The sequence below is a fragment of the Hypomesus nipponensis genome, chromosome 22 (assembly GCF_054491055.1).
Source record: "Hypomesus nipponensis isolate SF chromosome 22, ASM5449105v1, whole genome shotgun sequence".
NCBI classification, from domain to species: Eukaryota; Metazoa; Chordata; class Actinopteri; order Osmeriformes; family Osmeridae; genus Hypomesus; species Hypomesus nipponensis.
In genome coordinates, this window is record NC_140382.1 from 16,769,063 (window position 1) to 16,795,946 (window position 26,884).

General features: G+C 45.7%; 3 protein-coding genes across 5 annotated transcripts; 2 read left to right on the forward strand and 1 right to left on the reverse strand.

Moving 5' to 3' along the window:
- Positions 1-379: 379 nt before the first annotated feature.
- Positions 380-10,240, reverse strand: ghrb (growth hormone receptor b). 2 transcript variants are annotated; one of them, XM_084686462.1, is made up of 9 exons: positions 9,974-10,240; positions 7,433-7,524; positions 4,492-4,651; positions 4,218-4,387; positions 3,544-3,722; positions 2,829-2,973; positions 2,570-2,660; positions 2,333-2,402; positions 380-2,086 (listed from the first exon to the last, which is right to left on the reverse strand). In XM_084686462.1, exons 2-9 carry the CDS (start codon positions 7,518-7,520, stop codon positions 1,196-1,198), a joined length of 1,794 nt encoding a protein of 597 aa, XP_084542588.1. In that variant the 5' UTR covers positions 7,521-7,524; positions 9,974-10,240; the 3' UTR covers positions 380-1,195. The 2 variants fall into 2 exon arrangements, with proteins under 2 accessions (XP_084542588.1, XP_084542589.1); XM_084686463.1 differs by having other exon boundaries at positions 4,516-4,651; positions 9,974-10,239.
- Positions 10,241-12,214: 1,974 nt separating this feature from the next.
- LOC146236908 (succinyl-CoA:3-ketoacid coenzyme A transferase 1, mitochondrial-like) lies at positions 12,215-19,085 on the forward strand. 2 transcript variants are annotated; one of them, XM_084686464.1, is made up of 17 exons: positions 12,215-12,445; positions 13,225-13,333; positions 13,839-13,929; positions 14,275-14,410; positions 15,164-15,313; positions 15,717-15,823; positions 15,998-16,058; positions 16,173-16,280; positions 16,712-16,826; positions 17,128-17,222; positions 17,368-17,416; positions 17,578-17,650; positions 17,789-17,864; positions 17,955-18,044; positions 18,287-18,367; positions 18,494-18,595; positions 18,764-19,085. In XM_084686464.1, exons 1-17 carry the CDS (start codon positions 12,347-12,349, stop codon positions 18,797-18,799), a joined length of 1,578 nt encoding a protein of 525 aa, XP_084542590.1. In that variant the 5' UTR covers positions 12,215-12,346; the 3' UTR covers positions 18,800-19,085. The 2 variants fall into 2 exon arrangements, with proteins under 2 accessions (XP_084542590.1, XP_084542591.1); XM_084686465.1 differs by lacking the exon at positions 15,164-15,313 and having other exon boundaries at positions 12,218-12,445.
- Positions 19,086-19,491: 406 nt separating this feature from the next.
- LOC146236909 (complement component C7-like) lies at positions 19,492-26,884 on the forward strand. The gene is made up of 18 exons (XM_084686461.1): positions 19,492-19,594; positions 19,849-19,904; positions 20,060-20,135; positions 20,426-20,567; positions 21,292-21,436; positions 21,678-21,816; positions 22,018-22,146; positions 22,259-22,502; positions 22,698-22,811; positions 22,987-23,153; positions 23,494-23,722; positions 24,147-24,318; positions 24,535-24,622; positions 25,030-25,162; positions 25,373-25,561; positions 25,723-25,825; positions 26,041-26,222; positions 26,402-26,884. The coding sequence occupies exons 1-18, from the start codon at positions 19,508-19,510 to the stop codon at positions 26,578-26,580; spliced, it is 2,574 nt and encodes an 857-aa protein (XP_084542587.1). The 5' UTR covers positions 19,492-19,507; the 3' UTR covers positions 26,581-26,884.

Here is a 26,884-nt window from a genome sequence, read left to right on the forward strand (position 1 = left end):
ACTTGTCTTTGGAGCAGGCTGGGTGAATTTGCAAACTGTAGTCTCGTCCGGTTAGTAATTCCCATGCCCCTTCCCTTGAGCTCAAAGTTCCCATAAAATATGATCGAAAGCATGAATTCTGGTAAATCTCATTGGCCCAGCTGTGCCTGACTAGGGTTATATAGTTAAGTTCACCCCACCCGAAACTTAAGAACGAGATTTCTTAATCTCCCTTGTAACCGCCAGTTTCCTTATTGCAGGAGAAAACTGGTCCCCAGCGAGTACAGTGCATTAACCTCCCAACTGGCCAAACGCTACTTGCCGCTCAGAGCGAGGTCGTGTCCCATCAATTCATTGATCTAGATAAAAGAGTACTTACATTTACTTTGCATAAATAGCATTTTGTTTGCATGAAAGCTGTTTATTTGGAAAAGTTATATATTGTACGATACACAAAAATTAAGATTAAAACAATTTAATTATTCAGAGCTGGTGAAAGTAGTAAGTTCTCAATTGATGTGTTAAGAATAAGAATGTTAATACACAACAGACAACGTGTTTCCTTTCAAAAGGCTGTATCCATTTTGATAAAATGATATGATCACTTCAAGGAAAATATGATAACTTATTTATTTATAAAGTCATTGTAATGTATTTAATTTAAGGAGAGCCTATAGATCAGAGTCAATTTCAGAGGCAATACTGTGTGGATAAAATGTTTTGGAATGAAACTTCATTAAGCCCCACAATTGAGTCCTCAGAAGATAATATGGTAGGCTTCCTTGACTCTGATCCCCCCCAAAAATTCACAGTTCCATCCATCTCAACCATTGCTGTAAACAACATCAGAAACAAAGTAATAGGTATCCTTCGAGTAGAAAACTTGTCTCTTTATCCCGTTTCTTTTTTTTTTTATTCAGTCATGTTTTACATAGTCAGGTTCAGTGAAAATGTCACTGAATAGGAGTTCCCTCTGGTAATGTCCCTGTATTCAGTCTTGTTTGTCAAACTCTTGAATTCAGAGTTCAGGGAGCTCTGAGATGGACTGCTCTACTCCCTTCAAACTAAACTCCAATCCTGGAACAGCAATCATGTTGCTGAGGTTGGAATGGGACAGAGGTTGAGGGAGGACAGCCACTGACTAACTCCAGAGGAACATGATATCTTGCACCCTGGCACTCAATTTTCATGCCAATAACTATTGACAGGGTTGGAATTATGGTGTAATGTTACCCAATAGTTCAGGGGTCAGATAGCCTTCTGGTGTGGGCATGGGCTTGGTCTGGATTGGCTGGGAGGCAGCTAGGGGGCGTGGCTGCAGAATAAGGCTATTCTGAGTGTCAACTCCCTCCACTCTTGTGTAAACAGAAGGGGAGGGTGCAGGGGAGGTGGGGGTAGCAGGCAAAACAGGGGGGATATCTGCCTCTAGATAGGGGCTCTGCAGACAGCTATATTCTTCCCTCACTGGAGCCTCACTGGATTCCGACTCCTTGGAAATCAATTTCCCAGCATCCAACTCTGAAGTGTAGCCATGCCTGTCAGGATTCACCACAAGCAGCTGAAACTCTTTCCTCGCCTTCTTCTTCTTTTGCTCTTCCTTCTCGTCTTTTACTTCCAAGTCTTTCTCTGGGGTCTCCTCTGCCTGTGTCTGCTCCTCCGGCGCCAGCACCACCTCCCCAGACGGCCTCACTTCACTGACCTGGGCGTAGAGGTCTTCTCTGCCTGGGACCGCCCAGGAGAACCAGGAGGTGGCGGGGACCAGGGAGGAGGGGGAGCTGTGCCCAGTCGTGGCCGGGTCAGGGTGCTCCAAGCTGGGGCTGGTGTTGGAGGGTGGGGGGTGGAAAGACGAGGCGTCCTGGTCGGGCAGGTCCGGGTCACAGCAGCTGGCGCGGCCCGAGTCGTCGTCCCTAAAGCCGATGGAGAGAGGCTGGCAGTCGGAGGGCGGCGAGCGGTCAACCAGACACTCCGTGTCGAGGTTGGTGATGCGGTCGTTGGGGTCCTCGATGTCCAGCTCAATGAACTCCACCCAGGGGTCGTCGCTGTACAGCTCTGGCCTCAAGTCAGGGTGGCCACCCAAGATGGAGGTCAGTTCTGCCAGTTTGCCTTTCTATGGAAGGGGAAAGAGAAGACACCCAAAGTAGTTTTGGATTGACAAACTCCACATAGTACATAAAATACCCTGGTCAAACTGTGCTGGAAATGCACAGAAATGCAGAAGAAAAATCTCCACTTTGTACGTGTAAACTATACTACAGGTCGTGAACGAAAACCATAAATTTAATCCTACACCTCTTAAAAGATATGTAAACTTAATACTCTCTCTTTAAAAAAATATAAAAACATGACACTGTACCTTTAAGAGCTCTGGATCAATACCTCTGATTTTCGGACCAGGAACCGGAGGCAGGAAAACGATCATCAATCTGGGAAAGATGAGATAAGCTACTCCCTGATAGTTTCACACAAACATGCACAGCATTCACACAGAGCTACACGCCCTGACAGATGAGCGTTTGTTAATTAAATTCATATGTGGGATGAAGATACACTTAGCCTCAAGTGTAGGGAAGTGGAAATGCAGGTCTCTTACTTTTGTTGCTGCGAGACAATGACCAGCATTAAGATGGCCACTAGAAACAAGAAGGCAAACACTAGCAGGATGGCAATAGGAAACCTAGACTCTGGAAAAACAAGAAGAAAATACACATGCATCAACATATAGAATGTGATTTGACATGTATATTTAAAATCCTTTTGTTTTGTATAATAAAAAAGAGAAAAGGTTCTCTATGAAGGAAAACCAAAACCAGTTTTCTACAAACTAAATCTTGTCACTGCTCCAACCGTACCTTCCGCAGGAACGCGGATGAAAATGGAATCGCTGAATTCTCCAAAGTTTCTTGACGCTTGCATCTTACACCTCACCCGGATCTCGTATTCCACATTGGTCTTCAGCCCAAACAGCGAACTTTGTGTTTCCTTATCCAGGTCCCCCTGAGGTGAACAGTACAAGTAGAGAGGTCTCAGACTCTCAGACCAAATAATGAACAGACAGCAGAAGGAGAAAATCAGCCCAACCCTACTGTCAGTTACCCATAAGCTCTACACTGTGATATACTAGAACATTCTTTGAGGTATACCTGTTCCACACTATTATCTTTGACCCGGTATCTTTGACCCCTGCCCTGCATATTTCAGATGTTTCCCTCTTCAAAAACGCCTGATTTAAATGAACGAGTTGTTATCAGGCTTCTGCTGAGCTTGTCAACGACCTGTTCATTTGAACCAGGTGTGTTGGAGGAGGGACAGGGAAGCATCTAGAACACGCATGTCTGGTCAGGGAGGTTCAGAGGACCAGGATAGAGAAGAGCTGCTGTGAGGTGCAGACACACACGGCCACCCTCACACAGACACACACTCCACCCTCACACACACGCACACACCTCAAGCACCTCACACACTCACACACTCCACCCTCACACACACACACCTCAAGCACCTCACACACTCACACACACCACCCTCACACACACACACACTCCACACACACACACACACACTCACCGCCTTCCACAGTGAAGCGTTGACTTCTCGGTGCTGCAGCTCGTACTGCAGTTTCATCCAGCCCATCAGCACGTCGGCCGAGGCCGGGGGCACCCACCTCACCAGGGCGTCAAAGTGCGTCCCGGTCAGGCCAACGTTGAGCAGCGTCCAGTTCAGTCCCACCGGAGGATCAGGGTGCACTAGGAAGGGTTGGATCAAATCCAATGTTATTTGTGCATCGCTTTTGATAACAGCGTCTGCTACATGAATAACATGTACATGTTATTTGACCCTTTCTTTTGCAAGCAGTGCCACAGAGGATTTGTCAGATACCTACTACAGTATTTGCATATGAAAGCAGCACTTAGCAGTAAATTGCTTCTTGTGATCCCTGCCAACCGATCGCTTATATGCATGCTGTGGATGCGGAAATTCACGTAATTGTAGCACTTCAGATGTCATGTTGTTTTTTTCTGCACAGTGCTATGTGACGTGTTAATGTTGAACTGTAGTTAATATATTATTATTGTTCACCATGACTGTTAGCTGAGGTGTGATTACTTTGCATTGTGCCTGGTAAACACAGATCATTCCCTGACTCTAACCACCGAAATACGTGGCTTGTATGGTATGATGATAAATAGACTGATGCGGTACCGTGGTACCTATGAAGGTTGGGCTGGGATCACACCCACCTATGTCTTCCACACTGAGGATGAGCTCATCGTAGAAGTCCTCCGGGTCGTGCGAGCACAGGCGGAGGATGTAGGGGATCCAGACTGAGGTGTGCTCCTCACTGAAGTAGCACTCATCCCGCGTGTCCGAACTGTAGTCTGGACACTCGCTCCACACTTTGGGAGACGCACTGGAGAGACGACAGGAAAAGCCCTTCTTAAGACTTGCATTTCGTTTCATACAGAGAAAGTGTTTTTTTTTTCTTTTTCAAGGTGAGACTGTTAATTGATTTACTTGTGGTGTGTCGGTTTCTCATACTTTTTTTTCATGTACACCATGCGAAGGTCCCCCTGCTTTGAGAGGTTCTGCATTGTTCCGACATTCCATTTGCAACTGAAAGTCTCCATATTCCGAGAGATGCAGGCCTTGAAATTGGGGCGTATTTTGGTGAGATCTGAGAGGAGAAGGAGCAAGAGTGAGAGAGTGAACTTTCACTTAGATATTAAGTATCTTTCTTGTAGGATACATATCGGCAAATAGGTTTATCTAAGCCTTTTGTGTAAGGCTGTAATGAAAGGCATTTGTTTCAATACGGCTAAGCCAGGATGGCGAGTATAACATAGCTCCAGTTAGAGCGGCGATCACGGCCACTGTTTCCTGGAAGTATCGCCTGCGTGAGCGAAGGTTACTGAGGCTTTCGTGGAAACACTTTTCGTTACGTGTCCTCCAAACGAAACTATTTACAAGCCCAACTCCCCCCACCCAGATAGGGCACTTCAGAACACTGAGTACCGGAGAGTTAGTTACATTAATTTATATGGGTTTCATCTATGACTACAACAGCTACTACAAGGGGGTTATTAAACCTATAAACTGTTCCCCTAAAGTAAATCAGTTTCAGCCTGGACTACGCATCACATTCTGTTGAGTCAACATCACCGTCTGTTCCTAATTCTGTTCCTAATTTAAAGTGGGCACTCGTACCCGTATTTACCCGAGGACAAGCTGTCAGGCAGCGACATCGATGCCTCAGATAAATAACAACGCATCAGCAAGCATAGGGCCCAGACACACGGAGACAAGATGGCTCCTTGCCGCTCTGAGGCCGTGCAGAGGAGCATATCACGTAGTTAGCAGCTCTTCAGGGGGGACAAAGGTTAAAAATAACTTGTTTACCAGATCGTCTACTCCCAGGAACTGGGGTTCCTCGCAATTAAAAGAAAAATCTATTTGACCCTCGGCTACACTCGAGGGGTTTCAGATCAATTTACTGTGACTAATGACAAGTCAAAACAGGTGGCAGGTGTGTGTTTGTTCGTCCATGTGTGTGTGTGCCTGTTTTCACCACTCATTCGTTATATCCATTTAGGCTCATTAGATATACTTAACAGAAGATGTCATTTTTGCCCACACTCACACGACTGTGCCTAGTACCACAGATCCCCACGTGATGTTCAACTCAAACAATTTGTACAGTATGTGTATATGAGCATGAGTACGCATCTGCAAGCTGCTGTTTGCTTAGCGTCTGCCAGGTTCCTTTTGGAAGTAAACATGAGTAGATATTGCCGGTTGTCAAATTGGGACTTCATAAGCATAGCTCCATGAAAGCCAATTTACCAGAATACCTAAATAAAGTTGGGATCCAGCTGGAATCAGGTGACCAAGTTCAGACACTTTTTGCTCTCCTGCCCCTGCACAGGACTCACCGTTTGGTGTTTTACAATAAAATTGCAATTTCCTGCTACGTCTCACTCAAACTAAAAGAGCTTCTAAATGAGATGTCATTTCCTGATAAGAAAGTGCACAGAGCAATCGGAAAGGATGCTTTTAGCAGTAATGTGCTATATAGGTTTTAGATTACTACAATCACAAATCCTTTTGTACATTTTGAAATGTGCTGCTTTTGTGATAACATCCGACTACGTCAAAGAGCCCAGACATGGGACTTTGGTTACCGACTGCAGAGACAACGCAGAGAACGCTGGATTCTGTTGGCTATTTAGAGACCGTCACAGGTCGAAGCTTCATCATCAATCAGTGAGCTCTCAGGGAAAACAGCTTCCTCTTCCTCCCCCACAGCAGAGCAGCCATTTCCATCAGCAACTCAATTACACAACGCGCCCCCCCACAACTACCAAGAGACCTTATGAAGCACTCGTTAGCATATGGGACTGATGTTCGAGACTGAATGTGCAACATCCCAAAAAATTTGCACATTGAGCACCAGGAAGAAAAATATGATGAAAATAACGATAAATAAATGCAGTTGTGGAGTTGAGTGAACGTGGCCTGTGAAGCAAGGCTTGAGACGAAATGACGCTCGCAATGAGACCCCACCTCGGCCCACTTGAGATGCAGTTGAAACAGTTGGCCGTTGAGATTTCTCCGTCGTTTTCAGTGGGTCGGCACGTCCCTCCCCTGCTCTCCGCGTGTCTGAATCTCCCTCACAATACCCCCTCCACTCTAGAGCTGCTGATTCTCAGAATATCTTTTCAGAGTACATTCTGGCTCAGTAGTTGCAGTCCTCTCCTTCTCTCTCAGGAGTTTTGATAGTGAGTTACTGTTGTATAAACGCGGGCCATCTATTACCCACCACATAAAAGAATAGACTAAAGGGAGGACTACAAGCACTCCCCTAAAGGACCATTCGGCCAGAGAGAAGGAGTTATACAACTTTCTGTAACAGACAAAAACAAAGATCAGAAGTGCCACTACTTCATCATGAAGACCAGAATCCGAGGTTTTTACAAAAGACACTTTCTACAAGCAAACATTTAATGCCCATTATGCGCCTGCTTGTTCCAAGGGGGACTCTGAATGTTGAAACAGTTTCCCACAGTTCAGCAGTGCCCTCAATGCCCCCTCCAGAATTCCTGGAAGTCCTGTTCCCTAGTATTCCACAGGCCGTTAGGAGTTCCCATGTAACTGGGAAGGGCAGCTGTAAAACAGTTGGCCTACACATCTAACAAAGACACATGGTCGACAGACTAACTTTCATATTTCAACCTGCCACTGTCTTCTATAACACTATCAGTAATGACTCCCATTTGGTATTCTGGGATTTTTTTTTTCCTTTCTAAAGCTCTACGTTCCTCGTAATGCAGTAAAGCTGCAAACGTACATCTGGTTTTCGGTAGACTTTCCCCTAAAAACGGAGAGCCAGAACTTCTAGGAACCACCTCACATGCATCCATTACAGAGTGTGAGCTCATGCAGGATGCATGGTCTTTACCTTGATGTACGTGGGACTGCTGCTCAGCGGCCAAGGCCAAGGACAGCACTTTGAGGAGGCAGAAGAGGACTGTCAGGAGGGCGGCCATGTCTCTGAAAGAAACATATGGAGAACTTTAAGAGATGCAGTCAACTTCGCAGAACCACGAACCCTTGGCCAACCCACTATTAAAATAGGGGTGCTTTCGTCTGGCCATTAAAATCTACCACACCCATTTCATGCACATCACTTGCCATGAATTGTCAATGTGTTCTTGTTGAACTTGTTTTCTGTGAATTTGTTTTACATTTAGTCATTTAGCAGACGCTCTTATCCAGAGCGACTTACAATAAGTACAGGGACATTCCCTCGGGGCAAGTAGGGTTAAGTGTCTTGCCCAAGGACACAACGTAATTTTGCATGGCCGGAAATCAAACCAGCAACCTTCTGATTACTAGCTCGATTTCCTAACCGCTCAGCCATCTGACAGCTTTCTTTAACAGTTTTATGTTAATGTGTTGGTAATTTACAAGGGATGAATAGCTCTTTTGTCAAACAACCATCTGGAATTTTCTCTTTTGTTGAAGGGACAGTTATATTTTATATTAATGTCTAATTCACTCCTCTTTTGAATTTTGTTTTACACATATAAGTATGCCATCATCAGAGACAATGATATAAACAAATAATGACTTATCATTCACCTCAGCTTAAGTGTGAGGACATCGATATGTAAAGTTCCAGCATGAATCCACATCTGGTATTTCATAGGATCTCCAAAAATCATTTAGTAGAATTGAGCGTGAACGGCCAACCATGTTACAAAATCTCTCGAAGTAAACTGTTTATAGTTGAACAGAGCATGCATCCACAAGAACACTGGGTTGTGTCCAGGGCTTATGAAAGCTACCCTCCCTTGGTAAGCTAACTTGCTGGCCACTACCCAGTTATTTTCCCTGCGCTGTATGGAAAATACTGGACCACAGCCTTGCATTTCTCAGAAACAATTTTAAAAAGTATTGGCCGTTTATTGTAATGCACGAAGAAGAAAAAAATACAACACAGTTGTTTTACCTATTTTAAAAAAAACTGTTGGTCGGACTGAAGATTGTCAACATGCGTTGAAATCTGAGGGAGTGGTGTCTGGAAAGCACGAGAGCCGTCTCCCATCTGGAGGGAGAGGATGTGGGAGGGGCGGAGGGGGGGAGGGGCGGAGGGAGGGAGGGAGGGGGGAGGGGGGGAGGATGTTTGAGGGGGCCACAAGATCATGACAATGGCTTGCAAACAACGATCTAAAAATATGTTGTTGATGACAAATAAGTGAGGGAAAGGTTTGCTGTTTCACAACAACACGAACACATCCAAACATATGATCGTGTTACATGACAGTCGAGTATTTGGTTTAAATAGGGACCTGCAGTGATGTATATTAGGGTTGAGGTCCATACAGTTAAACTCATTAGACGTGTCCTTAAATGGAATATATTGAAAAGAGGAAAACAGTGGATTAAGAGAGTACCCTTCCAGAATATTCCCTTTTCTCAAGTCTGATCACCACCACATTGTGGTAATGATTTTAGTACCCGTTACTTCGATGTTCATGTTCACAAGAGAGCGAGGACCAGAGCTGTAGCCTCCATGCACTGTACAGATGTTCCCTTTGCTGATAAGCCTGACCAACAGCAAAGTGGATTTGACAAGAAGTAACAATCGTAATGCCAATTTACACCACAAAAGCAATGGGGGTGGTAATATAGCTCTCAGGGGTCATGTATAATGTTTCCTAGAAAATGGAAGCCATTATGAGTAAAAAGGTGGATGTCGAGAGCGTTTGTGAGAGAGAAATCCTGTATTTTGGCAAACTGGCACATTTTGTCATGTATTTATCTGAGCCAAAATAAATATCACCATTTTGGTGTGTTAGTTAGAAATATATAGCTTGCGACACCAATAGAAACCACAGGATGCCCTTTCAATGGGACAAAATATATACAAATGGAAGTATGGTTGCTATCCCAAAACCAATGTTCTGGACATAATTTAAATGCTGGGTCTAAAGAGGAAAAATACATAGAAGCCTAGCAAAATGTATTTGTGGTTAGGATCAACCATCCTATTCATTTGACTGACTTTTACAGATTGTACCTTTTAGGGATGCTTTAATGTTCTAGCAGATATGAAAAAAGTAGGGTTTAATTAGGCTACTACAAACTGATATTAACTTGAATGGTGACCACTGCCTCTTGACAATTAAGAATTGTTTTTATTATTTAAATAAGATATTGTTTAACACTTGCCAAACAAACATTAAATGATTTGGCCAGATTAAGACATGAGTTCACATAATAGCACTGGCTGAAGACAGAAGTGCCAAAAGTCTGCACTAGTTTCAGGGTACCCCAACACACCCCTCAATTTAAAACGCATTTTACTAAGGCCCTGCTGAGGAGCACGTAGCCTACACCGTCCTACAGACATGGAAAAACCTTAAATTCCAACCAAAGATGTTCCGTTCCACAGACCACTCATGCACAATGTGCGCGGGATACGAGGGGAACTTACCGTATCAGCAAAGTGGCGACAACGATGAAGTGTTTACTCGAATGAACCCCACAAAGACGGAGGACAACACTCTTCACAGTGCGACGCTATAAACTGTATAGCCTAATCCAGACGAGTTAAAGTTTATTAAGTCAGACGATAAAAACACATCTGGTGTAGCCTACGTTACATTTAAAATAACGTATCTTCCTCGCGGTTCAAGTCAGTTAACAGTTACCGAGAAACCATCTGTCCAGCGCTAAGGTCGGAGTGAAAATCGAAGATATCCCTTTGCAGTCCTCTCTACATGTGCTGGTCAGTGGTTATACGCAAACAGACGGGAAAGCGCACCACCTATTGTCGCTTTTTTGGTAGGACAAGACACCAATTAATTGTTTACATTTTTACGTCAGTGTTCACCATTGAAAAAAAAATGAATGTGTTTACACTTTGCTCTTGGAACTTTTTGTCTTTGAACTTCGTTCATTATGATATTTCCATTAAGCTATTTGCCTACTCTTGTATTAGGCGGTTTTTAGCCTTGGTTGAAAGCCTTGGGTTAAAATACAATCTAGGAAGCCTAAGGAAAAACTTTCCAACAAGCTCGCAGCTTTGTTCTGGTTCGTTGGCAGTGATAAGGCCAATCTCAATGACTTGAAATAGTTTTGCACACTTCATGTCGCAGTCCATTGACATTTAGGCTACTTTAATTACACCCACATTGCCCTCTTTCGTTCTCTTTCTGAACCCCTCCATCTGTCTCCTCCCCGACAGTCTCTGGTTAATACATTTACATGTTGTGTAAATGTATTCATTTAACAGACGCTTTTATTCAAAGCAAAATACAAATAGAGCATAAAGAAAGTAGCTCCTACAGCTGCCATCCGTCCCGGTTTCCGCTGGATTATTCTCTTTTTTGAGCCGCTGTCCGGAAAATTATTATTCTTTATCAGAACACGAATTTTCCCGTTTTTTTGTGAAAATGTATAATTTGCCATCCAATTTTGTGTCCATAACGAGGTAGCCAAACAAGATAACGCAAAGTTACAGATACCAGGCACATGGACAATATATAACATAATTGCATATAACAGAGAAGCAATGTATATAGTACCTATGTTAAATTTGAGAACGCTGCATGCCAGCCGAAAATGATTGACGTATAGGAAAGTGTTTTAACATGTTCTGGTCGATATGCTAGCGTCAAGTGGGACACGAGATGCCCTCTAGAATGTCAATCTACGTCCTTCTCTCCTCCATCACTCTCCCCCTGTCAAGGCCACAGCCTTGTTGTGCCCCCTTGTTGTTTTGGGGTTTTACCCTGCCCTAGTGTTTCCTGTCATTGTCTTCACCTGAGTCCACATTGATATGGACATTGATGCACTACTCCCAAGCCACTTGACACACTGTCACTTTCAGCTCCTGGTTGCACTGGTCAGCACTATTGCACTATTGCACTAATTGTACCCCACTTGTTAGTAGGGTTTAGGTTAGTATAGGTTTATAAGGTTGGTATAGGTTATTATGTGTATTTGAGGTTTAGTAGACTGTACTGTATATTGTATATTATTTTGTATATTTAGGAGGTTTATTATATTTTAGCTTATCATAGATGTAATCTATGTTAAAACTGAATACTTATATGTTATGTTAATAATATGTTATTCTGTGTATTTAGGCTCCTGTTTTGTGTCCAGTCTTCTTGGACTTGTCTTTCCATTTAGTACATTTTCTATTTAGTCATTTAGCAGACGCTCTTATCCAGAGCACAGACAGGAACATTCTCCCCAAGGCAAGTAGGGTGAAGTCCCTTATCCAAGGACACAACGTCATTTGGTAGTAGAGTACCCTGTCTGTTTCCCTGTTGTCAATAACAACCGCTTGTTTGATGCTCTACCTGGCAAACTCTCCTGCGTTTGGGTCCTATACCCCACCACACACCGTAACACCCCAGTGTTGGTCTCCCTCCCCTCCTCTCTTTCTCCAGCTTTCCCTCTATCCTCTCTTCAACGAATGAACGAACAACCTGTTTCTTTCCCCCTCCAGTTTTCTCCCTCTCCACTTGTCTTCCATTCTCTCCCTCATTTTCTCCTTACCTTACCCCTGTACTATTTTAATTAGGTCCACATATCAAATGAGCAAACAGCCACCAGGTGATTAAATGTGTTCCTGAAAGGGCATATGAAAAAATATATATTGTTTCACTCGCTCATAAGGCAGTTCCCCCCCCCCCCCCCTCCATTACATTCAGATAAAGGATTCCCACCACATTATTCATATCTGTGTGTTCAATGAAACCGTTTCCTGTGTTGGTTTGAGTCTGTGTAACGGTACCTGCCAGGGGTCATTAACCTCCTTCCTGCTGTCCAAAAAGACACACAACAGAGCCCACACATGGCGTCCTTCAAAATTCTCTCCAGATCAGAGGAATTATACAGAAATGTATTCCTGCTCAGTAGACATAGAGGACCCAACTTGATCCAAGATGCAAAGGTAGGAAGATATTTTAAGTGCTTTCAATAATCCTTTTGAATAACTAAAATTACTGTGCCTAATTCGACAGTGGTGCTCCAAGCACATGGCTGTGGGTCTTTCATAACTGTATCTTACAGTAATCGCCTTTTGTGAAAATATCCAAGGCTATTTTAAGTGACTGAAGTAGTTGAGAGCTTTTTCTCATTTTCCTCCTTTGTGAAGGCTAAGTGTGGGATCAAATGAATCAGCTACCACTTAGCAATAGCGTAATTTACTTCCAACTGCCGAGCTTGTGCTCATTACATTTCTAGCGAGAGACAACCTCCATTTCTGGGCATGCATCTGTCTGCAGGGTGGAGGGTCAAGTTAATGATTCACTGGTAAAATATTCACAAACTTTGCTGAGGTGCAAATCTTAGTAAACAAATTGTCAATTTTAGAGACCCAAAAATTAACAATTTCTTAGATTTGGAAGTCTAACTTTTCCCAAGTTTTGTTTGTCCAAATCCAAAATATATCGTTTGACATGTTCTGAAATCCTTTTTCTTATATTGATGTGCCCTAAAAAGTCTGACCTTGACTAATCTGAATGGAGATTTTTTTTCTCACAATCCTTTTACTGAAGTTGGCAGTCTCGTGTGCACTTCTGAAAAAATTTGAGATGGAAACAGGTCCAATGCAAAGGCAATTTGTTCCTATCGCTAGTCACACCCCTGGCCAATCGCTAGCTAATACTTGTTGCAAACAGCAAATGAACTGGAAAGCTTTCAGTGAGCGGGTGTGTCGACCCCCACCAGGTGTGCAGTCGTCACCTGTCTACCTCCTGCCCCAGACAAGCAGTCTTCTACTCTGACCCTGCCGACGCGGTGAGGGACATCCCTGACGGCTCCACGCTGCTTGTGGGAGGTATAGACCCCCAGCCCCACACACAGCATCACAGACCACCAGCCCCACACACAGCATCACAGACCACCATCCCCACACACAGCATCACAGACCACCAGCCCAACACACAGCATCACAGACCACCAGCCCCACACACAGCATCACAGACCACCAGCCCCACACACAGCAGCACAGACCACCAGCCCCACACACAGCATCACAGACCACCAGCCCCACACACAGCATCACAGACCACCAGCCCCACACACAGCAGCACAGACCACCAGCCCCACACACAGCATCACAGACCACCAGCCCCACACACAGCATCACAGACCACCAGCCCCACACACAGCAGCACAGACCACCAGCCCCACACACAGCATCACAGACCACCAGCCCCACACACAGCATCACAGACCACCAGCCCCACACACAGCATCACAGACCACCAGCCCCACACACAGCAGCACACAAACACAACATCACATCAAATACTTCAATGTGACCGTCTGGAATGTTTCAGGGTTTGGATTGTGTGGGATACCGGAGAACCTGATAGGAAGTTTGTTAAAGATTGGGGTGAAGGGGATCACTGCAGTCAGCAACAATGCAGGGTAAAGACACAACAGTACACAATATGTGTGTTTGTGTGTGAGAGAGAGAAAGTGTGTGACGGAGCATGTGTGTGTGTGTGTGACAGAGAATGTTCTGTGTGTGTGATAGAGAGAGAGAGAGATAATGTATGTGTCGTGTGTGTGAGAAAGAAAGTGTGTGAGAGAGCATGTGTGTGTGTGTGTGAGAGAGAATGTTTTGTGTGTGTGATAGAGAGATAATGTGTGTGTTGTGTGTGAGAGAATGTGTTTAAATTTACGGTTTGAAAGAATACTATGTATGCGTTTGTGTGTAGGTTAGTAAATGCAATCAACTTCATGCTGATGTTCCCTGCTGTGTGGATCCAGGGTGGATAACTTTGGTCTGGGACTGCTGCTGAGAACCAATCAGATCAGGAGGATGATCTCGTCGTACGTTGGGGAGAACGCAGAGTTTGAGAGACAGTACCTCTCAGGGGAGCTGGAGGTGGAGCTAACTCCCCAGGTCAGACTCAATACATCACATCCTGTTTCACACTGTGTGAGAGACAGTGTGTTTGTGTGTGTTTGTGTGAGAGAGTGTGTTTGTGTGTGTGTTTGTGTGAGAGTGTGTTTGTGTGTGTGCGTGAGAGACAGAGAGTTTGTGTGTGAGCGACAGAAGGGGTAAATACTGGTCAATACCGATGTGCAGAAATTTAAAGCCATATGGGGAAGCGTAGATTGTCAAATATATAAATATATGTATTCCAGTCATGTCTATACGGACGCTGTTATTAGAAGCAGCATGCAGTGGAACCTGTGGTCTGTTGACCTGCAGTTTCATGCTCTACCTCAGAGCTATACTCATCCCATAATGCACAGATAATGTCAGTTATTATCTCTAAAGAAGGGGGTATTATCTTGACAAAAAATGGTGTTAACTACACTGACCAATTAGTGTATTTTAGGTTGTTTTTCCCTGACTTTTTAAAATGGTTGGCACACCGCTGTTGTCATGGTTACGTATTCACTCTTTTTCAGTCTTTTTCTGTATTGGTATAGCTTACTTGGCGGTGTATTCTGCTTACCAACCATGAACACAGTTCACCTAAAGCGAATGAATATGTGGTGTTCACAATACTGGTACTACCACCAGGATATACTGCTCTCATACCATGACTACATCACTTTGCGTGAATAGAATGAATACACTGGTTTCTGCCTTTATAGTTTACATGATTACAATATTGTTGTAATGCTGCTATACCGCCCCCTGCAGGGCACTCTGGCAGAGAGGGTGCGTGCGGGCGGAGCAGGGATCCCTGCCTTCTTTACGCCCACAGGCTACGGCACCCTCATCCAGGAGGGGGGATCGCCCATCAGATACAACCCTGACGGCAGCGTGGCCATCGCCAGCACACCCAGAGAGGTGCCCCCCCCCCCTCCGCATCTGTATATTGTATGTATACAGGGGGTCAGATGGCTGAGCGGTTAGGGAGTCGGGCTAGTAATCAGAAGGTTGCTGCTTTCGATTCCCCGGCCGTGCAAAATGACGTAGTGTCCTTGGGCAAGGCACTTTACCCTACTTGCCTCGGGGGGGAATGTTCCTGTACTTACTGTAAGTCACTCTGGATAAGAGCGTCTGCTAAATGTGAATGTAACGTCGACAATATACAGAATGTCACACATAAATAGTAGTCTTCAGTAAGGATTAGTAGGAGGAGTACAAGATGGATTGTTATTAATATTATGGTTATTTAAATGATAGTTTATAAAGTTAGTAGTATTATCATTATTATTGACTTGAACCTTACCTGTCGTGTTGGTTCCAGGTGAGGGAGTTTAATGGTGTACACTATGTGATGGAGAGAGCGATCACAGGTGACTTTGCTCTGGTTAAAGCCTGGAAAGCCGACAGAGCTGGAAACCTTGTTTTCAGGTGAAGGATTCATCTCATGGGACACGCCCTGCATGTGTGTGTCACATTGCATGATTAATCAATGTTTCTCCTTAACTGACTGCGATATATCTTGTTTGTGTCAGTACCAATAGTGTCCACAAGAGGTCAGTATTTACCAGACATGAACTGTCCCCTTCTATTTTTTTTCCACAGAAAAACTGCCAGGAACTTCAACCTGCCCATGTGCAAAGCAGCTAAAATCACCATAGTAGAGGTTAGTGTTCATGTAAATCATCAAGATCAAGCTTGAAGTATGGAACTGATGAGGTCCTTGTTGAAGCTGACCTGAAAACTCCCAGTGCCCCCCCCTGCTGTTCCATGCCGACAGGTGGAGGAAGTGGTGGAGGTGGGGACGTTTGCGGCTGAAGACATCCACGTCCCCAGTATCTATGTGGACAGGATCGTAAAGGGAGAGGCCTACGAGAAGAGGATTGAGGTGAGGCTGGTTTCACAGGTGAGGCTGGTTTCAGAGTTGAGGCTGGTTTCAGCAGTGAGGCTGGTTTCAGAGTTGAGGCTGGTTTCAGAGGTGAGGCTAGTTTCAGAGTTGAGGCTGGTTTCAGAGGTGAGGCTGGTTTCAGCGGTGAGGCTGGCCTCGGAGCCAGCGTCAGAGGTGTATCTCCTTGACTAATCGCTGAGTACTCACCCTGATGGACTGACTGGCCCAAAATTCCGTTCACACTCATCGCTAGCTGACTGACTGAGCCCTAGCCTGTGGTGAACTGGTCCTCCCAGGTGTCCTTGAGGGTTTACGTTGGCTCTCTGTATCACCCACAGCTCAATCTGTAGTCCTCCGGGACATGGATTGTAAAAGGGACTACAGAAATAATGTAACATCTCACCCCGTCTGTCCCTTGTCCTCTCATGCAGAAGAGGACCATTCAGAGGGGCCCAGAGGAGCGCCCCAAGCCCAGGAGGGAGGCGGACGTGGTGAGGGAGAGGATCATCCAACGAGCCGCCCTAGAGTTCCAGGATGGAATGTACGGTATCCTTCTGACCTCTGGACTGTCTGCACGACTGGCTCCAAGATAAACAAACTGAAACCCAGTGCACCAAGGAAGCTACCGAAGATAATCAAGGATTAGAAGTGCATAGTTCAGAAACTGTGTTTCTGTGGTTAGAGCCAAGTAATGTTCTGTATTCATTTATTTCTTCCTGGTTCCATGATAAAATCTATCATATTATGTATAAACAACCTTTCATGCGGTATAAAAATGGCATGCGTTGTATTAAGAAACGTGAGTTGGGTTTATGGTTTATGGTTCCTTGAAAGTATCTAACTTCAGTTAACCTTGGTATTGGTATCCCCATGCTGGCCAGCAACTACATTAGCCCAGATATCACTGTTCATCTTCAGAGTGAGAACGGCCTTCTGGGATTGGTGAGGAACCTTTGTTTTTGATGATGTCACTGTGTTTGGAGGAAAAGACACTGTGTACCTTTTTCACATTCAGAAAACGACACACTCCTTGTTGTTGACACTGTGATTGTGTGTGTGTGTGTGTGTGTGTCATTGTGTTTTGTAGGGTCCTTATCCTACAGAGAGTGAAGTCGATGCAGACCTCATCAATGCAGGTCTTGCACATCTCACTTTTTTATAGGCTGCTTACATTGAGGACTCGCAACAAACGTTTTTTTGCCGCCGTTAATTTCAAGCCCTGCTTACATCATCCTCTTTATGACCTTTATGCTTATAGTAGTTGTCTATCGTGTGCATTCTACGTGTGTGTTTGTAGGTAAAGAGACAGTTACTGTGCTTCCGGGTGCTTCGTTCTTCTCCAGTGAGGAGTCCTTTGCTATGATCAGAGGGTGAGTGTTCAAACTACCCTCTCCATCTCATCCTCTCTCACTACCTACCTCTCCTTCTTCCAGGATAACCCAGATGTTCTCCCAGTAAACCCAGCTGTTCTCATGGTATAAGCCAGCTGTTCTCCTTTGTGTTCCCAGCGGTCATGTTGACCTGACTATGTTAGGAGCCATGCAGGTGTCACAGTACGGAGACCTGGCCAACTGGATGATCCCGGTGAGCTCTTGGGACTGTCCCAATGCTGAGGAACACATACAATAACGCGCCAACATCAAAACACACATTTGACCAATTGCCTTTCCGCAGGGGAAGATGGTGAAGGGGATGGGAGGAGCAATGGACCTAGTGGCCTGCCCAGGAACCAGAGTGGTCTTGACAATGGAGCACTCTGCCAAGGTAGTATACACTGCCAAAGTAGTATACTCTGCCAAAGTAGTGTACACTCTAACAAGGTAGTATACACTGCCAAAGTAGTGTACACTGCCAAAGTAGTATACTCTGCCAAAGTAGTGTACACTCTAACAAGGTAGTATACACTGCCAAAGTAGTGTACACTGCCAAAGTAGTGTACACTGCCAAGGTAGTATACACTCTGCCATATGAGGGGCGTAGATGACCTCATTTCTCCTCTGTCCTAGGGAGGCAAACACAAAATCCTGGAGAACTGCACTCTCCCTCTGACAGGAAAGCAGTGCGTGGATCGCATCATTACAGAGAAGGTGAAGAAAACTGTCAATAAGTCATAATCATTATTTGAATATAAGAAGCAATCCACAATAGCAGTTATAATATTTACAATAAAACACACATAATGAGAAAATGTTGTTGTTCACTATTTGTTTTAGGCTGTCTTTGATGTTGACAGAACCAATGGGCTTACTCTGGTGGAGTTATGGGAGGGACTTAGCCTAGAGGAAGTCAGGAAATGTACAGGATCAGACTTTGCTGTGAGTTTGTTTTCATTACTGATCACCCTTTTACTGACATTACCGACTGCCTCGTTCCATAATTCAGTGACTGTCGATATGGAACATGATATCAGCAGAAAATGTTCTGTACTGACCTAACAGTGCATGACTCACCTTATTTTGGTTGATCTTTTTGTGCTTTATCAGGTGTCCCCAAGCTTGAAACCAATGCCACAAATCTGAAGCAAAATCCGAGAACAGAACGTCATTGAAACCAGTAAAAAGAAAACATTGGAATACTCTACCACAGAATTACACTCATCCCATACTAAGACATTCCTGTCACAAACCTGGAATAAACAAGCAACATTGAAAGGCCCATGAATTTACAGTTACTTGCTTTCTACACTACCATAGCAGTGTGTCTCAAAGGGTTGAGTTACATTAAAAATGTTGTAGTATCTGTTTAGTAAATTATGAAACAATGTTTTCGGTTTTGGATGATAAAAGCCTGCTTGTTGTTGACTTATCTTGTGTTGCGTCTCGTGCAATTTCATGCCTGAGAATGCATGTGGGTTTATTCACAACGTTCCAAATTTTATACCAACATGAAAAACAAAATTGCTTAACTCGCCCTAAAGGCACAGACTTGAGGCAAATGCTAACAGAACCGCTGACGTCAGTTAAGCTTTCCTTAGCTGATCTTCAACCCGCCCATCTCAAAACACAACACTGAATCTCTGACACACTTATTTGACTGGAAACGAACAGATATCCAGTAGCTGAAAGCTTCGAGCATTGATAATGAGTGGCCTTGGTGCTGGAACTGTGGCACAACGGTCCCATTCATGATGAGACAAAAGGGGGGCATGGTCAGGAGGAGGGAAGCGGTTTGGAAATGGGTGGTGGGAACAATGTGTTTCCAGTGGGATGCCAGAACTGTGGGTCACGATGTTATGCAAGCTGTGGGTGGTATATGAACTGGGTCTCGCTGAGAGAGGACAACACACCAGAACTGTCTCTGCGGTCATCATGAAGGTAAGCGAAGCCTTGGTACCGTTAGTTGTCTAAGACTGCATGGACAGTTAGGGAGCACAAAGTATAGCATACTGTAAACGGGATAATACAACACAGTTGTATTTTAGAATGACCATATTTTTGTAACGACTGTTGGATAAATCAAGCTATGTCTCTTTGTAACTCTTCATTTGTAACTTGGTGGACCTTGTAAACATGGTGTTTGGTAGATCCTGACTGTGACCATCACGGTTGTTCCTCATGCTTTCCCGTAGTGGCAGGTGAACGTGGTTCTACCCTGGCTGCTGCTGTTCTATGTCTCACACATCCGGTACGACTGGGAATCCCTGCTTCCTCAGCTTTGTATCGCACACTGACATACTGTTGCTAACAGCTATGGGACTGTTGCCAACGTCGAGCAATGTTGTAGCTAGCTAGATGGGAGCTGAGTGTAACTGTGTTGGCCTGTCTTCCTTCCTCCTTCAGCTGTCAGCAGCCTGTAAACTGCCAATGGGGTCCTTTTGGAGAGTGGTCCGAATGTGATGGCTGCTATAGCACACAGGTACCCACCCACACATCCACACCAGGTCCCTTCATCTCTCTTCCTCCCTCGCTCTCCTTCTCTCTTCCCTCCCTTTGTTTCATGCCCCTTTCCTCACTATCTTTCTCTTTCTAGTGTACTTCTGTCTCTCTCTCTCTCTCTCTCTCTCTCTCTCTCTCTCTCTCTCTCTCTCTCTCTCTCTCTCTCTCTCTCTCTCTCTCTCTCTCTCTCTCTCTCTCTCTCTCACCCTCTCCACCTTTCACACCCATACACAGACACGCACACACTCATCCTCAGTGTTGCGTTTCCAGGTGCGGAGCAGTCCTGTGCAGGTGTACGCCCAGTATGGAGGTGCACCATGTTCAGGAGAGCCCATCCAAAGACAAGCATGTGTTCCCAAGAAAGCATGTCCCCTGGCCAAAGGCTGTGGAGAAAGGTTCCGCTGTGGTTCAGGTACTCTACCCATTCATTAACCTGAAACCAAGTGCTATGGAACTGTTGTGGAACAGCGTATGTATTGATACTGATACTGCCACAGTACTCTATTTTTTTCAACTAAAGGTGAAAAATAATGATTTTGAAACTAATTAGGGAGGTGATGAGTTTTATGAGTACCAGTTTTATTCTAATTGGGTGACGATGAGACGATAAATGTCTACAATGACATCCAGATTTGCAGAAAAAAATCTAACTTTATTATTTATTTAAGAAATAAATCTTCTCTCGCAAGTTGGTACCCCTGGCATTCTCTGTGACACCTTCCCTGGTCTAGGGGGCGCTGTTGGCCACAGAGGTCGGACATTCCTTCACCAGTATGATACGGGCCTCAGAGACCAGGCCTCTCATTTCATCATTCGGAGCGGCCGTGTGGTTGTCAGCACATTCTGCTGACTTGTTAAGACGGACTCATGCTGTTTCTTCCCACTGGGTTTTACAAAGAAAAACATGTACAGATTAAGTTAATGTCAGTCTACATCTTCCTGATTACATTTAGCAGCTGCTCTTATCCAGGCTGACTTACAGTAAATACAGGGACATTCTCCCCGAGGGGAAGTGCCTTGGCCAAGGACACAACGTAATTTTGCACGGTCGGGAATCGAACCAACAACCTTCTGATTAACAGCCCGTCTCCCTAACCGCTCAGCCATCCGTCTGATGATACGTGCTTGTCTTCCAGGCCAGTGTGTGAGTCCCTCCCTGCTGTGCAACGGGGACCAGGACTGTGAGGACGCCTCCGATGAGAGGACATGCCACGCCAACATGACCCTCGAGGTGTGCGACCTCCACCAGACTCCGCCCAGTGCCAACATCACTGGCAGAGGGTAAGAACAAAAAAATATGTATCATTTTATTTCACTACAAATGCATGTTTAAATTGCAGTTAGAGCTTGTCTATGAGGTCAAACTGCAGGTAGATAGGGTACAACTCAGTCTGGTAGCGCATTCACTGCAGATCAAGAGGTTTTAGATTGTACGTCATTATTATTATTAGAATCAAACAATAGTTGAAGAGCATTTTGGCTGTGGTGTCCCAGTGTGAAGTTGTGCTTTCTCGCCTGCCAGCTACGACCTGCTGTCGGGCCAGCTCAGGGCTCCAGTCATCAACACCCTCAGCTTTGGGGGCCAGTGCAGGAAGGTGTTCAGTGGAGACAGTCAGACCATCTACAGACTGCCTCTCAATCTCATCAAATACAACTTCCAGGTCTGTCGTGTTAAACCACCGCAATCTCAGATAAATCTCATCCCATATTTATAATAGCCTGTAGATGCAAACCATAAATTTGGTCTGTAGGCTACTACCTTTTAAAAATGTTTTACAAGTAATGTCACAGAGGACTTGACAGACACCTGTAGATCAGCACTGACTGTGGGCTCTGACCTCATGTCCGTTCCCCGGCCTCAGGTGCAGGTAGACCATGACTTCTCTGAGGAGTCGTACGAGAGCTCATGGGCCTACATGCAACCCCTCCAGAACGATGCATGGTGGGGACACGACCGTCGCACCTTCCACAACGAGCTGGACAAGGACAAGGTCTGTCTCCGCTCCAGCTTTCACTACTACTCTGTAACACACCCTGTTTGGAGACGCTGAGGGATCATTCCTCGGAGTTCCACCCATAATCCATTCTTCTCCCTCCCTCCAGTCCTACAAACTGATCATCCTGAGGAGCACGGTGGAGCTGGCCCAGTTCCAGAACTCGGCCCCCCAGTACCTGAACCTGGCAGGGGGGTTCTGGAAGGCCCTGGCCTCCCTTCCGCTCACCTACGACTACCCGGCCTACCGTTCACTCCTGCAGACCTACGGGACCCACTACCTCTCAGAGGGGGCCCTCGGGGGCCAGTACCAGGTCCTCCTGGAGCTCGACGACGAGGCCTTGAAAGAAACCAGTAAGCATGATGATCAGCTCAGCGTGTCTCCTGCTTAGGGCTGCTAGTGCAGTCCGTATTCAGACTTTCTGCTGGTTTAGGATTCCACTTCTGTCTCAGTCCTGGGTCCTCGTGATAACCACGATTAAACTTAATAGGAAACTTCAGTCTTTAGAAAAGGATGCAATATGAGCCGTTCTCTTTTTCTACATGAAGGGACCACAGAGAGAGAATACCAGCGATGTTGGAGGACTGTGAAACGTCGCCTGCTCAGAAAAAAGGTCAAGACCACTTGTGAAAAACTTGTGGAGGCGCTCAAGTCCTCCAGTGGTGAGTTCCACGATACGATTCATATAAGCACACAATAATACCACAACTGAAGTGTAAAAAGCCACTAAACTGCTCTAAATAGGTCTGATTCGAAACAGGTCTGAATTAAATAGGTCTGTTGATTCGGTCTGAATCAACAACAAACACTACTGTTAACTCACTGCTCTGTGTGCAGCTTATAGCAACAACAAGCTACGTGTGAAGACCAACGTTCTGGGTGGAGAGGCGTCCTTCATTCCCAGTCTCAGTGTTCTGGATCTGGAGAACCCTGAAGCCAACGGAGATCAGTACGACCGATGGGCTCGGTCTGTCAAAGACTTCCCTGTGCTCATCAAACCTAAGGTACAGTAGTCCAGTTACACCATGGTACTTTAGTGTCTTTTTTTTACTGTCATTTACTGTAGGTAAAGTGTCTGTGTTAGACACTGTTATATTCCACATCTTGTTCCCTGGATGGATGGATAATAGCACTCCTAGCTTTATTATTATTATTATTATTAATATCATTGCTATGATCGTTATTTATCACGAATAAGACCACACCCACAGAAACGGCCTCCACAATGACGGGGCGCCCTCTAAATAAAATGCATTATCGCCATTAATATGAAGATCCCGATTCTCATGGTTGTGGAGACGACGCTCACAGACGTGTGTCCTCCGGTGCCGTGTGCTCCTGCAGGTGCTTCCGCTCCACGCGCTGGTGAAGGAGGTGCAGTGTGCGGGGCTGAGGAGAGCCCACCTGACGAGAGCTGAGGAGGAGTATCTGGCTGAGGAGCACCCCTGCCACTGCCCCCCCTGCGCCAACAATGGCCAGCCCGTGCTGACGGGCACCCAGTGCAGCTGCGCCTGCCGGTCTGGCACCTCGGGCCCTGCCTGTCAGACTGGCACTGTCGTGGGAGAGCAGCCTGGTACGCTAGCTGGACCTTCTAGCCGCAGTGCCACTCGTGGCGTGTGGTGGCTGTGCGAAGCCCCCGCCATTCCAAGACGAAAGGCGCTCATTTGTCCTTGCCCTAGTAGTGATGGAATGAACATTTGGGAGTGCGTTCGCGCTGTTTGGATAGATTGAGGAGAGGGGCATTACAAAACAGACATAAAAATTACAGTGCTTCCACTGTAGAATCTGTTGTCCTGGTTGATAGAGGGGTTTTAACTGGTGATGATTCTATTGGTTGATAGGAGTTCTAGGGATGATTCTATTGGTAGAGGGGTTCTAACGATAATTCTATTGTTTGATTGGGAGTTCTGGTGATGATTCTATTAGTTGAAACAGGAGTTCTGGTGAGGATTCTACTGCCCGATAGCAGGGTTCTACCATGTGAAGCTTCTCTCCAGGTGTGATCCACGGGAGGTGGAGCTGCTGGTCTTCCTGGGGGTCGTGCTCTGGGGGTCAAAGGTCACGGAGACGTACCTGCACCAACCCAGCCCCCAGAGGAGGGGGTCTTGACTGCGTGGGCTCTGCTAGCGACTTCAAGCCCTGCCAAGACTCAGACCTGCAGCATCTACAGTAAGAACTTATACACCAGGTCTTTACACACACACACACACACACACACACTCACACACACACACACACACGAGGCATGGACACACAGTCATCTGTCAGTTAGAGAAGATTTCAAAGTCTATATGCTAGCTTGGACTGTAGCTAGCTAGTTAACAGTGGTGTGTGTGCTAGGTCAGACTGTGAAACTACTTAACTGTGGTCTGTGCTTGTGTCCAGGATGATGGAGCCTCACTGCTTCGGCTTGCCTGTCAACACTTCCAAACAATGCGGCGCCCCTCCGGCCCTGAGGAATGGCTTTGTGCTGGTAAGGAGTTATTCAGATCAAATGTTATTTGTATAGCCCCATGCATCAGCTCTTATAACCGACTTAAAACCCCTAGAAAAGACATTGGAAAACTCCCCAAACAGTTCTCAGAGAGAAAAAATGAAAGAGACCTTGAGGGGATAGAATGTTTGAGGGTTTCAGTTGGTAGAGCTGCAGACCAGAGGCTGGAACCGACTTTACAGAAAGAGGGAATAAGAGTTCAACTCCTCTTTTCAGGTCCTTCCTGTACAGTCTCTGTCAAACTCTCCCTATCACATTCAGCTTGAAAACTGTGCTTCGGTTGGATGGAGGACACAGAGACTGTGAAGAGTCTCTGTTGGACATTTGTAATGTGTATGTTTGTGAATGATTCTCCAGAATGATTCATGTGTTTTTTCCGTGCTCAGAACCCCAGAGATAACTACTTGGTGGGCACAGCCATCGAGTACTCCTGCATAGACGGCTACTACATCAGCGGAGACCGCATGGCGACCTGCACAGACAGCCAGAGCTGGGACTCTCCTCCCATGGAATGCAAACGTAGGGAAGCGTAGGAATGCTAAGAGTAAACACCTGTGTGGTGGTCGGGTCTGTGGAACCCATTTTCAGTGTGTGCTATGTGTGCACCCCCCTTCACACACACACACACACACCCCTCTACACATTTATTCACTATTTGTCAGCGACCCGCTGACCCGTGGACAAATCCGGCGGCTCCGCCAAGCTCACTCCGCCCTCTTCCTGTCCCAGATGCCGCGTGCGGAGTTCCGTCGCTCGAGAGTGATATCATAGGCGTGCCCATGAAGGCGACCTATGAGATGGGGGAGAAGGTGTTCCTGTCGTGCCCCTCAGGGATGACCCTGGAGGGAGAGAGGGAGGTGATCTGCAGCTCCAGCCTCCAGTGGTCTCCCTCCCCCTGGAAGGTGACGTGCAGAGAGGGTAAGACTCCGGCCTGACAAGGCTGCTCTCAAACTGACCCACATGCTACTGCCACAGTCTCTCCACACCACCGCTTATCCATATCCATGGGATTATTCTTCATCAAACGACCCGTTTTTTTTTTAAGATATTGATCTCGGTTGTATCTCTCTGTGAAACAGTTACAACAGTGGCTATGACGTCCATCTCACCCAAGCTGGGCTGTAAACCCTGGGAGATTCAGATAGATGGCGTGTGTGTATGTAGAATGCCAAACCAGTGCCAGTGAGTACAATCTCTCTTCTTGCATCGGAATCAGATCTGTTCTCTGAAACGATAGTCTATTTTACATTAGATAACACTGTACATTGTTTACACACGATGGGTTGTATTGTAAAAAATGTATATATCTAGACTATTGAAAATCCTAGCTACTTGAATCTGCAGTCCAATGCTCTAGCACTGAGCTCTTCCCATGTGGTTGTGTTTCTCTCTGCCAGGCCATCCATGCTGCTGTGTGCCACCCTCCCAGGAGGACGGAGGAGGTTGCTGGGCATATGCCAGCTCGGGGCTCTGAGTTGTCTTGGCCGCAGTTTCACGCTTGCTAATGACAGGGATTGTGATTGGCCAAATAGGGAGTTCACTTCCTGCCAAAACTGCCAATCAGGGGAGACGTGCGATGGTGAGTAGATGTTTTGTTTTTCAGAGTGTGAGAGACAGAGACAAAGAGAATGAGGGGGAAAGAGAGAGGAAAGGAGAAAGAGAGAGAGAGAAAAATAATTTAAAAGAGAATTATAAGTAGAAATAGAGGGAGGGAAATACGGAACTAACCCTACTCAAATTTCACCTGTTTCATTTTAGCGTCGGCGACCAAGTGTGTCTGTCAGGATCCTGCAAAGTGCTCCGCAGACTCCAACCACCTCTGCGTCCGTTTGGGAGATGGCGGCGTTGCCGTGACAATGACGGAGTGCGAGGCGGGCGCCCGGAGGTGTAGGGCGGAGCTGATCACTGTGGTCGGCATTGAGGCCTGTCCACCATGACAGGAATCAAATGTACCGCTAAGTGAGCTAACGATGCTAATGTTTGTGTAGCAGACGCATTTATGCAAAGCGACGTTCATGAGGGGATTTGAACCGACCTTCTTCCCCCATGGTCCTCTAATGCTAACTTCATAGACAGAAAAAGTGAAACAAGCTTTGGCTGACATGCCTGTGTTGAACTGTAGCTCTCATTGTGCAAGATGTGATGTCTTATCCTAGTTAATTTTATACTAACATGCTGTATATAGTTTTTGCTATTTGAATAACTTAAAAAGTGAAGATAATAAAAAAGTGAATAAGAAAA